The sequence below is a fragment of the Musa acuminata genome, unplaced genomic scaffold (genome assembly GCF_036884655.1).
Source record: "Musa acuminata AAA Group cultivar baxijiao unplaced genomic scaffold, Cavendish_Baxijiao_AAA HiC_scaffold_1035, whole genome shotgun sequence".
In the NCBI taxonomy this organism is placed as follows: Eukaryota; Viridiplantae; Streptophyta; class Magnoliopsida; order Zingiberales; family Musaceae; genus Musa; species Musa acuminata.
In genome coordinates, this window is record NW_027021249.1 from 79,530 (window position 1) to 94,157 (window position 14,628).

The following is a 14,628-nucleotide window of genomic DNA, read 5'->3' on the forward strand; positions in this document are numbered from 1 at the left end:
ACTCCAGTTTGATTCACCGCCTTTTCATTGCACAAGTTCTTCGACTGGGGAGAACATCTGTCGACCCTCGTCGATTCTTTCACGTAAGAGATGGATAACATGCAGCCGCTGTGCCTCGTCTTCCTCTTCCTCTGCTCCACCCTGTTGCTGCAGTGGTCGCAGGGATGTCACCCCCACGACCGTTCGGCCCTTCTCACCTTCAAGGCCGGCATCACCGCCGACCCCTCCGGCCTCCTCCGCTCCTGGGACTCGGCCACGGACTGTTGCTCAGCGTGGGACGGTGTGGCCTGCGACGCTGCCTGATAAGGGTAAAAAACTGACTTGACATAACCCCCGGATTTGACGTAATACACCCCCCCCCACGTCGGACGCCCAGTACGACGCGCTGCCCCAGAAATAGCATTAACGACGACACGACACGCACCCATACCCGTCGTACCCGAACGACCTCCTCGGCTGACCCATCACGGCCGGCCGAGGCAGTCAAAGGCGCCAACCGACACCCCCCATACCCTGCGGCAGCTCGGCTCTCCACGCAACGCCCACGGCGGCGACAGACGCCGTCAGAGGTACGGTCATGCTCTGGCAGGATGGCCCATCAGGTAACATCAACCCCCCTTATAAATACCCCCCCCCGGCTCCCAGCACAAGGGGGATCTCGAACCCAATACAATACTCCTTCCCACTAACTTGATCGTCGGAGGGGTCGGGTCGAGATACCGACCCGACCTGTGTGCAGGTACCCGACCACCGTCAACCCGGTTCGTCAAGGCGGAGCTCTCAAGCAAGACCCTCTGCATCCGCCATCTCAAGCCCTACAAAGGGAGACACGACCGATCCCAGGCATTTGGGGCCCTGAACCAGCCGCGTCAACCCCAAAGTCGTGGCCAGAACGTTATTTACCGTAACAGATTGGCGCTAGAAGGAGGGTCGGCGTCCAAATGTCAAGCGATCAGCAAATTTACCCCGGCGGATCCTCAAATGCGGAGCTCCCCGCCTTAGGGGAACGGCGTGACGAGACCCACGACGAACGCCCCGCAGCGGTGTCAGAACGCTACTGGCGACTGTTCAACGACCCGGGCTTGTCACCCCCTGGCGGCGCACCCGCCAACTCCTCACAAGTGTCGCCCGAGGCCTTTCATGACCTCGCCCACCAGGTCCGAACTCTGACAAGCATGGTGCAGACCATTATCTCCCAACGAACCCCTCCGCGTGCGGCGAGGCCCTCGCAGCAACAGGAGACTCTCGCCCGGACCCACGCACCACCCCCAGAACTTCCGGGCTCGCCTCGAAACCCCACAACCCGACCGGGGAGCAGGGAAGTCGAGGACACGGTGAGCCGCCCCGAGCTCGAGGCCTCGACTGCTGACTCGACGAACGCCCTACGGGCCCAGCTGCGCCTCGTCAGTCAAAGGCTGGACGAGGTACAACAGGAGGTTCGTAAGTCAAAAGGAGAACCCGGGACGGACGGACACCAAGGATCTCCGTTCACCCCCGAGATACAGGATCAGGCGATCCCGCCGCACTTCCGCCTCCCTGCCCTGGACGCGTATGACGGCGCAACCGACCCCGCGGACCATGTGGCCGCTTTTCGGGCCCAGATGGCGCTGTTCGGGACTTCAGACGCCCTGATGTGCCGGGCGTTCCCGACGACCTTACGAGGACCAGCCCGCGCATGGTACAGCGGCCTGAAGCCAGGGACCATCGCCTCCTTCGACCAGCTCGCCAAGGATTTTGAGCTTAACTTCCTAGCGTACTCCCGACCGAAGCCATCCATGGCGTTGCTCTTGGGGCTCAACCAGAAGGAGGACGAGCCCCTTTCTCACTTTGTGAACCGGTTTACGACGCAAATCCGTGGACTATCGGATGCTCACCCCTCTCTCTTGATGCAGGCCTTCATGACCGGCCTACGGCCCTCCAGGTTCTTCTGGTCGCTCGTGGAAAGGCCCCCCGTCGCGGTCCCTGAGATGCTCCAACGGGCCAGCCAGTTCATCGCCGCAGAAACCTGGATGGTGGGAAAGCGAGAAGAGCACAGAAAGGTCAAGTCGGAGCCGCCCCGACACCAGCAACCCACCACCTCCCGGTGAAAGTTGGACAGGCCTGACCCAAGGCCTCCTCTTCCCGCCTTGAACTCCTCCCGGACGGAGATATTCCTACACGAAAGGGGGAAGGGGCTGCTCAGGGACCCCCACCCGATGAAGAACCCGCGGGAGCTCACAGACCGCTCAAAGTACTGCCAATTTCATCGACAGCACGGGCACGACACGGAGCAGTGTTACGAGCTAAAAAGACAAATCGAGGAGCTCATCCTCATAGGCCATCTCGGCCAGTACCTCCGGCCGAGCAAAGAGTAGTCTCCTCGTCCGGAGGGCCCTGTTGAGCGACACATCGATGTCATAGCCGGGAGCCCCGCATCCGGAGGAAGTTCTATGTCGGGCAGGAAGGCCTATGCCCGGACCGCCCCCGACGAAGCCTCGGGGCGTGAGCCTGAGCCCGAGATCACCTTCCCAGCCGGAGCCACTGAGCGGCCCCACCATGACGACGCCCGGGTGATATCGGCCAGGGTAGCCAACGCGCGAGTGAGAAGAATCATGGTCGACACGGGGAGCTCGGCCGACATACTCTACTTTGGCGCCTTCCAGAAGCTGGGCCTAGCCAGGGAAAATTTAAGCCCGATGTGCTCGGCGCTCACCGGCTTCACGGGAGATTCGATATCACCTCTGGGAGCCATTACCCTACCTCTGACTCTGGGGACCCCGCCGAAATCAAAGACTGCCATGACCACTTTTCTAGTGGTCGACCTTCCCACCGCTTATAACGCCATACTTGGTCGGCCGACCCTCAACAAGGTCAGAGCCGTCGTCTCGACCTACTACCGGACCGTCAAATTCCCGACACGGGAGGGAGTCGGGGAAGTCACCGGAAGCCCCCAAGAGTCCAGGCGCTGCTACCTTACCTCCGTCTCATTGGGCAAAAGGACTAGGGGAGAGGCGCCTCTAGAAGATCCCCGGGAGGCAAAAAAGTCGGCCCCTCACCCTGAGCCGAGGGGGTCCACTGTTGACATCCCCTTACAGGAAGCACGGCCGGATCAGACGGTCAAGGTCGGATCAGAGCTGCCCGAGTGGGAACGGGAACAGCTCGTCGGTCTTCTGCGGGAGAATGCCGACATCTTCGCCTGGTCTCCATCGGACATGAAGGGAGTCGATCCCAAGGTCGCGGAGCATCATCTCAATATCCCACATGATGCCCGTCCGGTAAAGCAAAAGCCCCGGCGCCACGCACCTGACCGACAACGTGCCATACAAGAAGAGGTGGACCGACTCTTGGCGGCAAGCTTCATAGAAGAGGCCAAGTATCCTCAGTGGTTGTCCAATGTAGTTCTCGTGAAAAAACACAATGGAAGCTGGAGGATGTGCGTTGACTACACCAGTCTCAACGATGCGTGTCCTAAAGACCGCTACCCCCTCCCGAAGATCGACCAGCTGGTCGACGCGACAGCAGGGCACGCGCGCCTCTCTTTCATGGACGCCTATTCAGGATACAACCAGATCAGGATGGCACCCGAAGACAGGGAACACACGGCTTTCCTCACCGATCAAGGGATATACTTCTACAAGGTCATGCCGTTCGGGTTGAAAAACGCCGGAGCCACATACCAGAGGACGGTAAACAAAATGTTTGCCCCCCAAATCGGGAGGAACATGGAAGTCTATGTGGACGACATGATTGTGAAAAGCAGAGAAGCCGGAACACACCTTGCCGACCTAGCCGAGACCTTCGCCACGCTACGCAAATTCGGCATGCGGCTCAACCCCACGAAGTGCGCTTTCGGCGTCACCTCCGGGAAGTTCCTAGGGTTCATTGTACACCAGAGAGGAATCGACGCCAACCCAGAGAAAGTACAGGCAATAATCGATATGCAGTCCCCCCGGACAGTTAAAAACCTGCAGCGACTCAACGGTAGACTTGTCGCCCTGTCTCGCTTCCTCGCCCGATCGGGCGATCGCTGCCTCCCTTTCTTCAAGGCGCTCAAAGACCCGAAGAACTTCCAATGGACATCGGAATGCGAGGAGGTTTTCAAACAGATGAAGCGGCACTTGGCCAGCCTCCCTCGACTCGCTTCCGTCATTCCCGGCGAGAAGCTGGGACTCTATCTGGCGGCCTCCCCGCACGCAGTTAGCTCCGTCCTCGTCAAGGAAAGCTCCGGCACACAACTCCCGATCTACTACGTCAGCCACGTCCTGAAAGGACCTGAGGAGCGTTACACGCCGATAGAAAATCTCGCACTCGCCCTGGTGCTCTCGGCTCGGAAGTTGCGCCCCTACTTCCAGGCGCACTCGGTGGAAGTCGTCACCGACCAGCCTCTCCGGCAGATCTTAACAAAGTTCGATGTTGCAGGTCGGCTCCTCAGATGGGCGGTGGAGCTCGGAGAACATGATATCAGCTACGTGCCCAGAATCGCCATCAAGGCTCAGGCGGTAGCCGACTTCATCGTGGAATTGACTCGGGTGGACAAAGACCTCGAGCGAACTCCTGAGGCTTGGACCCTACACGTGGACGGCTCGGCCAGCTCAAAGGGTGCCGAAGCTGGGCTGGTCCTTCTCGCTCCCGACGGACGCTCATTCGAACGTTCCCTTCGCTTCGGGTTTAAAGCCACCAACAACGAGGCGGAGTACGAAGCGCTCCTAGCCGGATTAAGGCTGGCCCTCGAGATGCAGGTGGCCGCAATACACGTCCTCACTGACTCGCAACTCGTGGCCGAACAACTCAGCGGTGGATACGAAGCTCGTGACGCGACCATGGCCAAATATCTGGCACGGGTAAGGGATCTAACCGCGAAATTCCCTTACTTCACATTATCTAATGTTCCGAGGGAGGAAAACGGACGAGCCGACGCGCTCGCTAAGCTGGCGTCAAGGCGAACCCCCGAAGCATGGCCGGAGATAGAGGAGCTTCCCGCTCGCGCCATTGAGGTAGCAACCACGGCCCCAGGCGGCGCGCCGACCACGTGGGTGCAAGAGCTGCTGAGCTTCAAGCGAGATGGAACCCTCCCTCTCGACGAAGTCGCGGCTCGGCGTCTGCGCCGCACACACGCGTGGTACACCGAGGAAAGTGGCCGGCTTTACAGACGATCCTTCACCTACCCCCTACTGAGGTGTTTGGAGCCTGACGAAGCCCAGACCGTCCTGGCTGAAACTCACGAGGGGATCTGCGGCGAACACATTGGCGGGCGGACCCTGGCGCACAAGATACTACGCCAAGGCTACTACTGGCCAACCATGTGTCGAGACGCAAAAGCTTACGTGCAGCGGTGCAGCTCGTGCCAGCAACACGCCCGCGCGCCCCGACAGCCTGCGGTCCCCCTCAGTCCCATCGACTGCGCATGGCCGTTCGCCCAGTGGGGACTGGACCTCCTCGGCCCCTTTCCACCGGCCTCTGGGCAGCGGAAGTATATAATCGTGGGAGTAGACTACTTCACAAAGTGGGTCGAGGCCGAGCCACTGGCCACGACGACGGAACACCAGATGGAGAAATTCGTTTGGAAAACCCTTGTGACCCGGTTCGGGTTGCCCAGAGCCATTGTCACCGACAACGGACCTCAGTTCGCCGGCACGAGGTTCCGGGAATTCTGCGCCGGTCATGGCATTCAACTGAGGTTCAGTTCGGTGGCCCACCCTCAAACGAACGGGTTGGCCGAGGTAACCAACCGATCCATCCTGGATAGCCTCAGAAGAAGAGTGTCCGCGGCCCGATCGACCTGGACGAACGAGCTCCCCAGCGTGCTGTGGTCGCTGCGCACCACCCCCAAGGCTGCGACCGGAGAATCCCCCTATAGCCTGACTTTCGAAACCGAGGCCGTCCTACCGCCAGAGATGACTGTCGCTACGCTTCGGACGAGGAGCTATGACCAGGAGGCCTCGAACCAGGGACTTCGCGCCAACCTCGACGTGCTCGAGGAGCGACGCGCCGATGCACACCTGAAGGCCCTCTCTCACCAGAGAGCCGTCGCAAGGGTCTACAACAGAAAGGTGTGACCCAGGCCAATCAGGTTAGGCGATCTGATCCTACGAAGGGCCGAAGTCAGCGACCCAACCCGAACGAGGGGGAAGCTGGCCCCCAAGTGGGAGGGACCTTACCGGGTTACCAGCGTGGTTCGACCAGGTACTTATCGACTCACAACAATGGACGGTTCCTCCCTGCCGAGGACATGGAACGTCCAGAACCTTAGAAAGTTCTTCGTCTGAGGCCAATGCCCCAGCTCCCAAGATTGAAGTTGTGCAATTTTCGGAGCTTAAAAGACACTGGAAAAAGATTCTTTTATTCATGAAGATGTCTGAGGCCAATGCCCCGGATTTGACGTAATACACCCCCCCACGTCGGACGCCCAGTACGACGCGTTGCCCCAGAAATAGCATTAACGACGACACGACACGCACCCATACCCGTCGTACCCGAACGACCTCCTCGGCTGACCCATCACGGCCGGCCGAGGCAGTCAAAGGCGCCAGCTGACACCCCCCATACCCTGCGGCAGCTCGGCTCTCCACGCAACGCCCACGACGACGACAGACGCCGTCAGAGGTACGGTCATGCTCTGGCAGGATGGCTCATCAGGTAACATCAACCCCCCTTATAAATACCCCCCCCGGCTCCCAGCACAAGGGGGAACTCGAACCCAATACAATACTCCTTCCCACTAACTTGATCGTCGGAGGGGTCGGGCCGAGATACCGACCCGACCTGTGTGTAGGTACCCGACCACCGTCAACCCGGTTCGTCAAGGCGGAGCTCTCAAGCAAGACCTTCTGCATCCGCCATCTCAAGCCCTACAAAGGGAGACACGACCGATCCCAGGCATTTGGGGCCCTGAACCAGTCGCGTCAACCCCAAAGTCGCGGCCAGAACGTTATTTACCGTAACACGAACGATTTGAGACATAGAACACAAGAAAATCACTTGAGCATAAGCTGAAGTGGTGATGAATTTGAACTTGTATAGAAATTTAAAAAGTTAATAAAACAAAAATTAAAGAATAAAAAAACCGGAATTCATCGGCCGGGTACCTGCAACGGAGGCACTAGACCTCCATGGCAACCACCTCACCGGCTCCATCCCCATGGAGATCGGATTGCTGCGAAGGCTCGCTGTTCTTGATCTTTCAGAGAACAAGATCTCCGGCGGCATCCCCAGCTCCATAGGCAAGCTCGAAAACCTGGTGGTTCTCTACTTGAACCAGAACCGCATCACGGGAAGCATTCCGCCTTCCATCGCCGGTATGATCTCGCTGCAGTTCTGTAGGATGTCGGAGAACCAGCTCACCGGGAGCATCCCGGATTCGATCGGCGGCCTACCTAGCATCGAGAGACTGATACTGGAGAACAACAAGCTCACCGGTCAGCTGCCCGCCGCTATAGAACGCCTCGCCACTCTCACGGACATCTTCTTCTCCAACAACCGATTTACCGGTAGGATCCCTTCCAGCTTCGCCAACCTGGCCAATCTGCAGACGTTAGACCTGTCGCGGAACCGCCTCTGTGGTCCGATCCCCGCCGAGCTCTCCCGGCTGCGGAACCTCCAAGAGCTGGATCTCTCCTTCAACTCCCTGATGCACTTGGGCAGGCCGCCGAGCTGGCTCGGCCAGATGAACATATTCAAGCTTGTCCTGGCAGACACAGGGATCTCCGGTCCGCTTCCTGACTGGCTGTCGTCGGCGTCGTCCATCTCGATCCTCGACCTTTCCAGCAACGGACTGGGGGGAGATCTCCCGCAGTGGATCGGCAACATGACCGGGCTCTCGTTGCTCAACCTCTCCAACAACGCTCTGCATTCGGGGATCCCGGAGGGGTTCAAGAACCTGACGCTGCTGATGGACCTGGACCTGCACGCCAACGAGCTGTACGGCCGGCTGCGGCCAGTGCTGGCGAAGGGGACGCAGGACCCCTTGGGGCACTACCGGACGCTGGATCTGTCGCGCAACCGGTTCACCGGGGGGCTTGACGAGGACGTGGGGGAGCTGGCCGCGATGGACACAGTAGAGAGGCTAGTGGTGTCGCACAACCCAGAGCTTGGCGGCGGGATACCGGCGTCCATGTCGAGGCTGGCGGCGCTGAAGGAGGTGGGGATGGCGGGGAACGGGCTCTCCGGGAGCATACCTGAGGGCGTACTGGACCTCGCGCGACTGACCGAGTTCGATGTGTCAGATAACAGGCTCAGCGGTCGGATACCGCGCCATCGGGCTCCCTTGACGGCGGAGGGCTTCAGAGGAAACACGGGGCTCTGCGGCGCGCCTCTCCCGCCATGCAAGCTGTAGTAACGAGCCAAAGTACACAGGAAGGAGTCTCAGATTTAATTTTCCGATGTCAAGGTGACGGAGAACAAAACAAAAGTTTCTTGTTTGACAATTCATGGAAACGTAAGAACGGCTTGCTCTTTTTTTCTTTTTCGTTTTTTTGGGTCCTATTGTCTATTAAGGTGAGGAATCTTAATATATCAAACTATATAATATAATATAAGGCTACATAGTTACATAATTGATAGAGATTGATGAATATATCTATATACTTGAGCTCCTCCAATCGAACAATATCCATGTGTTGTGTCAGTCGAAGTAATAAAATTGATTCAAACCGTTTTCATTTGATTAAAATAAGATAATTTGAATCGTAATCGATTGAAATTTATTTAATCGATTCAATTAATTAATTTATAACTTAAATAATTTAATATATATATATATATATATATATATATATATATATATATATATAATAAATTAGTTCAATTCAATTGAACCGAACTGAAATCTTGGTTAGGTTCAATTTGAACATCTCCACCATTTATGGCTTGCACAATATTTTTTTAATAATACATTTACAAATGTGTATCAAAATTAAATCTATGATTATATAAGAGGACCTCATTAACAGATAAAATGAATATTCTTTATAATTATTTTCATCACAAGTAAATTTGATTAGGTTTTGCATTAATCTCCAATCTCCGTATGTTAAAGAGCGACAGAAGTTATGAGATTGTTAAGAAAAATCGTTTAATAGTGAAAATCATATATCATGGTCTACATCGACTCAAAATATTTATCATGGTATTAAATTTCAATTATATATTGATATGATATTTAAGTTTTTTTTCACTTAAGTTCAGTTTACCGTCATTCGAACAAAAATCTTATTTATCATGTCATATCGTGACAAATCTTAGTTTTAATGTCACTCCAGTGTTTAACTGGTTGACAGAGTTGTTTTTGCATTAGAGAAACCGTCAAAGGACTGCTCCTTCGAACGACACTTGCAATGAGCATGATCTCGAACGGAAAGCAAACAGTGGAAGAAAACCGATCAACCAGTAGCTTGACATTAAGGAAAGAAACAGTTCGATTCAACCCTCCATGGGAACTAATCAGGCAAAGTAAAGGGTTACCTTCTTCGTAAATGAAGTGAGATCCATGTCCGAAGTGCCACTCCAAAGAAACGCAGCTGAAGGTGATCCCGCCCTAATCACAGACAAACACCATTCCAAGATCAAGAACCAAGGAAGGAAGAAAATTCAAGAAACGGTTGAGAGATCGGAATTACCGAAGCCGATGAACATGATCATCGGGAACCCCGTCGCCGGCTCCACGGACAAGGCGATCTCCTCGGCCGCTTCCAGATGCGAGGACTCCGACCGGGAGAACCGCGATCTGGCAAACGTCGATCTCTCCTGCCACTTCTTGAGGCGGCGGCAGCGGGCGTTCGTGGTGGGGCGACTCCAGGAACAAGACGATCTCGGTCGTCTGCTTCCAGATGCGCTGACTCCAACCAGTGGAACCGCGATCTCGCAAACGTCGGCCTCTTCTGCCGCTGCTTGAGGCGGCGTCAGAGCGCGTTAAGAAGGCGAGAGAGTGGGGGACGACAGGAGAGGGGAAAGCGAGAAGTGGCGATGGGGGAAGATGGGGACGGGGAGTTAAATAGGCAGGAGGCAAATCGAAATGGGAGCGAAAGCGAGATTTGATATATGCAAAATAGACACGCAAAAATAAAGCCAAGATTTTCTGCAAAATTAAAGTTTGAGATTTGATGTGAGCGGCACAAGACCAATATCAACAGTATATACCGATTTAACATTTGATATGAGACTAATCCACCAAAGCCCTATATACCGATCTATTGACATACCCTACTGGTATGATCCGATATGTACCATGATCGATCAATACAACGATATGGATAGGTAAGACAAACCATATATATAATAATTCTGAAAATACTATAGCCTTGGAGAGAATCTGATCAAGATAATATGCAAATTAATCCTCTAAAGGTAACATGAAAACTCGAAGGGTGGCCAAAACTGAAATTGCATGTTATCAAGTGAAATAATCTAAATTGAGTGCTACAAGAGATTTCAATTTGCTTCATCAAAACACTATTAATAAGAATGATGGAAATTCAAAGTTGCCAAAAGACTATTACATCTAATTCAAAGTGCGCATTCTGATGTAATAGTATTGCATTGATACTCTTGTTTCCGTATCTGCTGATTTTACATCAGAATGCGCACTACAGCTAGACCAACAGCAGATATGGAAACAAGAGTACCAATGCAATACTTTATGACATCGTATTTTGCTGCCTCTAACTGTGCCCTTAATGCATGGATTTCCTGGAAAATTTACAAAGATAAACCAAATTTAGACATACTAAACCGAAAACTACGTACAGAATTATCAGCAATTTTTTTTCTCCTTGATCTCGGAAACTTACCCTGTTTTTTTTCTCCTTGATCTCGGAAACTTACCCTGTCGAGTTTGGTAGTAAGTTCTGTGGTTTCTGCACTTTGTTTGGCTAACTCGTCACGTATGCGGCTAAACAATTAGAAAAAAGAAGTTAAAAGTAAAGATACTACATTCGTCCAGTACAGCACATGAAAAATGAAAAGCTCCTTGCAATAAGCACACACATAATCATTGATCAATGCTACTGATGGTAGTCCTATTTGTTTGTTCCAGGCATAACAAAGGTGATAAAAAATGAACAACGTCAAATGAAACATTGGATCAACATTAGCACAGTGATCTAGCAACACTCAGACTGGAACGTCTTGATGATAAGTCAGAATTCAAATCAACATGAACTCTTGTTTTTTGTTACCTACAACAATCTAGTGGATTGTCTGTAAAAGTCAGATTTAGCACCAAGTTTAACTATTTTCTTATGCAATCAAGATCTCTTCATCTGAACTAGCATGGTTAACCTAGTTGTTAAATTAAAAAGGTGCATTTTCTGTAACAAATATGGACAATAATTCAGCCTGAGATATCACCACATATTCCATTATCAAATAGACATTAACATCCCTTACCCTCTCTCGAGGTTTAGATCCAAGCGCTGCCCAGCAGTTACCTTGTCAATTTCATATCTGTTTAAGACAGTGAGTTTAAATTAAAGAAAGAAGTATTAATCTGGATATAATTGGCTTACTAATCTGTTATATGCTTCAATGCAAACCAGACCTAAGTTCACTACGCATTTTATCGATATCAACTCGAAGTTTTTCAGTCTCTCGTTGTAGCAATGCAAAGTGATGATCCTGCAATCATATAAGTTTAAAAAAAAGAGAGTATATAGAGTAGAATCTGAACAGAGTGCCTAATGAACTGTAAATTGACAAACTTGTTACCCTCATGTAGTATTATAATAGATAAATCAGCTATCAGTTGATACATCACAAGACTGACTAACATGTTCACAATCCAACTGAGATGTACCTTTACTGAATGATATTAATTCCATGCTTTGATGACTAAGCTTGTTGAAACTGCTAATTTCAAATATGGCATGAAAAAGTTCAACATGTTCACAAATACTTTAGGGTGTCTTCATCAAAAATTTCTGAAAAGTTCCTTTTGGAAGAATATTTATGGAAATGATTGCAAATGCTTGCAATATGTCTAATCATAAAAGGTCTGTTAACTTCAAAGTGATTATCTGATCAAATAAATGTTTGGTAAAACAACTTCTTAACAAATATCGGTAGCAGCAAAGCTACTGACATTGGTGGAAATGGTAGTGGAAAAAATACGCACTAATTGTTCAATTTTTTCAAGCTAGAAAAGTATCAGTTCTGGAAGTCTGCCATAAGTTTTCATGCATTATGCGTCACTTCATAAAATTGCAGCACAACAAAAACAATGCTAGAAACACTTGTGGGTGCAATATTAGCTATACTAACCAAAAAGATGCTTGTTGATGCTACCACACAGACTTGTGATCAAATCTATCCAAACTAAATTGATAACTTAAACATAGATTGAAGTTTCTAGACTCATTTTAAACTATTCTCACAGTGGATGTATCGAAAATTCATGGGCAGTTTGTCAATTCACAATAGAAATAACTAATATATAATGAGCATTCAATTACTTAAACTGATATGAAAAAGGTCTCCTGTGATATTTCCAGATATATGAGAATGGCAATGTAGCAAAACAAGAAAAAGTGAAGTCATAGGAATCAAATAAAGGGGAAATAGAAAACTGACATGGGCTTCCTCATTACAGACTCATTGTCTTTTCTTTTGCTCCATAGAACACCACAGTTGATAGGCCATGGAAACTTTCCAACCGATTAGGAATATCAACTTCTATTCTCCGCTCATGTTGAATTTTTTTGAAGAATTGACCAGATTCAGATATTAAAAAAGTGGTTAAAATTGTCATCCTTTCTTTTGCTCCATAGAACACCACAGCTGATAGGCCATGGAAACTTGCCAACCGATTAGGAATATCAACTTCTATTCTCCGCTCATGTTGAATTTTTTTTGAAGAATTGACCAGATTCAGATATTAAAAAAGTGGTTAAAATTGCCATATTTTCTTTTGCTCCATAGAACACCACAGCTGATAGGCCATGGAAACTTGCCAACCGATTAGGAATATCAACTTCTATTCTCCGCTCATGTTGAATTTTTTTTGAAGAATTGACCAGATTCAGATATTAAAAAAGTGGTTAAAATTGCCATATTTTCTTTTGCTCCATAGAACACCACAGCTGATAGGCCATGGAAACTTGCCAACCGATTAGGAATATCAACTTCTATTCTCCGCTCATGTTGAATTTTTTTGAAGAATTGACCAGATTCAGATATTAAAAAAGTGGTTAAAATTGCCATCTTTTCAAAATTCCTAATGATAATTCTAGTGCGAACCTGAGATTCCTTTATCCCTGTATAATTTTTAGCTAATTAAAAGTTCTCTACAACTACAATTATGCACATAATCTCTGACACTGACGGAAACGCACTTTAACCATGACACACTCCGAAAAAAAAAAAGTATTTTTGATGAGCCCGCTCATTTTCATCATCTATTACCTTGCTTCCAAGGATTGAAAGCATATAGTGCTATTGCCTTACTGCCCGACATTCTTCTTTGTGATACAACTGAACAGTGGGTGAGATGCAATCAAGTGGAGCATACCTGCGAGCCCTTCATTTCCATTCTCGAAGCAAGTGGAGGCCATCACATCAACCATCACGGAGTTTTTGAACGAGAGCTTGGAGAGTGTCGCTCTGCATCTCGGGCTTGGACACAAAGGACTGGGCGACACTCTTCAAGCTCTCATTCAAACATCCGTGATGGTTGATGTGATGGCCTCCGCTTACTTCGACGGGACCCCTTCCTTCTCCAACCTCCTGACCTACACAAGCAAAAACACAAACACCTGTAGCGCAACCAAGACCCCCTCCCATCAATCGAACACCTACTCCCGTTGCTCTTGACGAATTGCGAAGAGAAGCGCTGCAGCAGCGACAAATTGGACCGAGGGCACCCGACTTGCGCCGCCGGCAGCCGCATCAGCGACCTGCAACGAAACCCTAACGCGGCGGCGCCTCTACTGCAGGCGATAGCCGCGGCAGACATCTGGATCGCGAAGTGAGAACTCGTCGGTCCGATTCGAGATCGAGGGGGATGAAAACGAAAAAAGGAATGATTTTGTCACGCCTTTCTTCTTCCTGTTTCTTAGGCCGCGAAGAGAAGGGTTCGATTTGGCTTCGAGTCCCCCTTGGCGTGGTTGCTATGATGACGAAGACCGCGGAGGATAGAGTTGGCAAGGCAAGCATCGTAAGTTCATGTTCATAGCATGACACGTCTAATAATATTATTGTCATCCATTTTTAGCTTATAATAAAAATTTTTTAATGCTTTCACAGTTGAACAAAGAAAATAATTAAAATAAAACATATTTCTCTATTATAATTAATTGATTATATAAAATATTGTGGTCATATCTAATAAACATAATACAATAATTATCAACATGGATTTTTATTTTGTCATTTAAGTTGTGCACAAAACAATGTTCATAGTTGTATTAAAAAAATGTTTTTATTTATTATTTTTGTTCTATGTTCTAATTATTGGATTGTAAAAAATATTGCGCTCATCTCTTATAAATATAAACAATAATTATCTACATATGGATCTTTTAGGAGATTTATATTGACAATCATATTTTAATATTAGTAAGATTGATGTAAATACTCTTAACTCATCACTTAAATCTAACACTTTTCCAACTACTTTCATATAATTCATTTATCTTTCCCATCTTCCCTTTCTTCTTCTCC

At 49.7% G+C, this 14,628-nt stretch overlaps 3 protein-coding genes across 3 annotated transcripts; 2 read left to right on the top strand and 1 right to left on the bottom strand.

Annotated features, from left to right (window-relative positions):
• Positions 1-941: 941 nt before the first annotated feature.
• On the top strand, positions 942-2,087 carry LOC135665676 (uncharacterized). The gene has a single exon (XM_065177282.1). The coding sequence runs from the start codon at positions 942-944 to the stop codon at positions 2,085-2,087; it is 1,146 nt and encodes a 381-aa protein (XP_065033354.1).
• A 4,095-nt stretch (positions 2,088-6,182) lies between these two features.
• LOC135665677 (LRR receptor-like serine/threonine-protein kinase GSO1) lies at positions 6,183-8,530 on the top strand. The gene is made up of 2 exons (XM_065177283.1): positions 6,183-6,232; positions 7,033-8,530. The coding sequence occupies exons 1-2, from the start codon at positions 6,183-6,185 to the stop codon at positions 8,309-8,311; spliced, it is 1,329 nt and encodes a 442-aa protein (XP_065033355.1). The 3' UTR covers positions 8,312-8,530.
• Positions 8,531-10,335: 1,805 nt separating this feature from the next.
• LOC103974818 (protein FMP32, mitochondrial-like) lies at positions 10,336-14,199 on the bottom strand. The gene is made up of 4 exons (XM_065177258.1): positions 11,513-14,199; positions 11,362-11,418; positions 10,798-10,864; positions 10,336-10,662 (listed from the first exon to the last, which is right to left on the bottom strand). The coding sequence occupies exons 1-4, from the start codon at positions 11,527-11,529 to the stop codon at positions 10,543-10,545; spliced, it is 261 nt and encodes an 86-aa protein (XP_065033330.1). The 5' UTR covers positions 11,530-14,199; the 3' UTR covers positions 10,336-10,542.
• Positions 14,200-14,628: the final 429 nt, after the last annotated feature.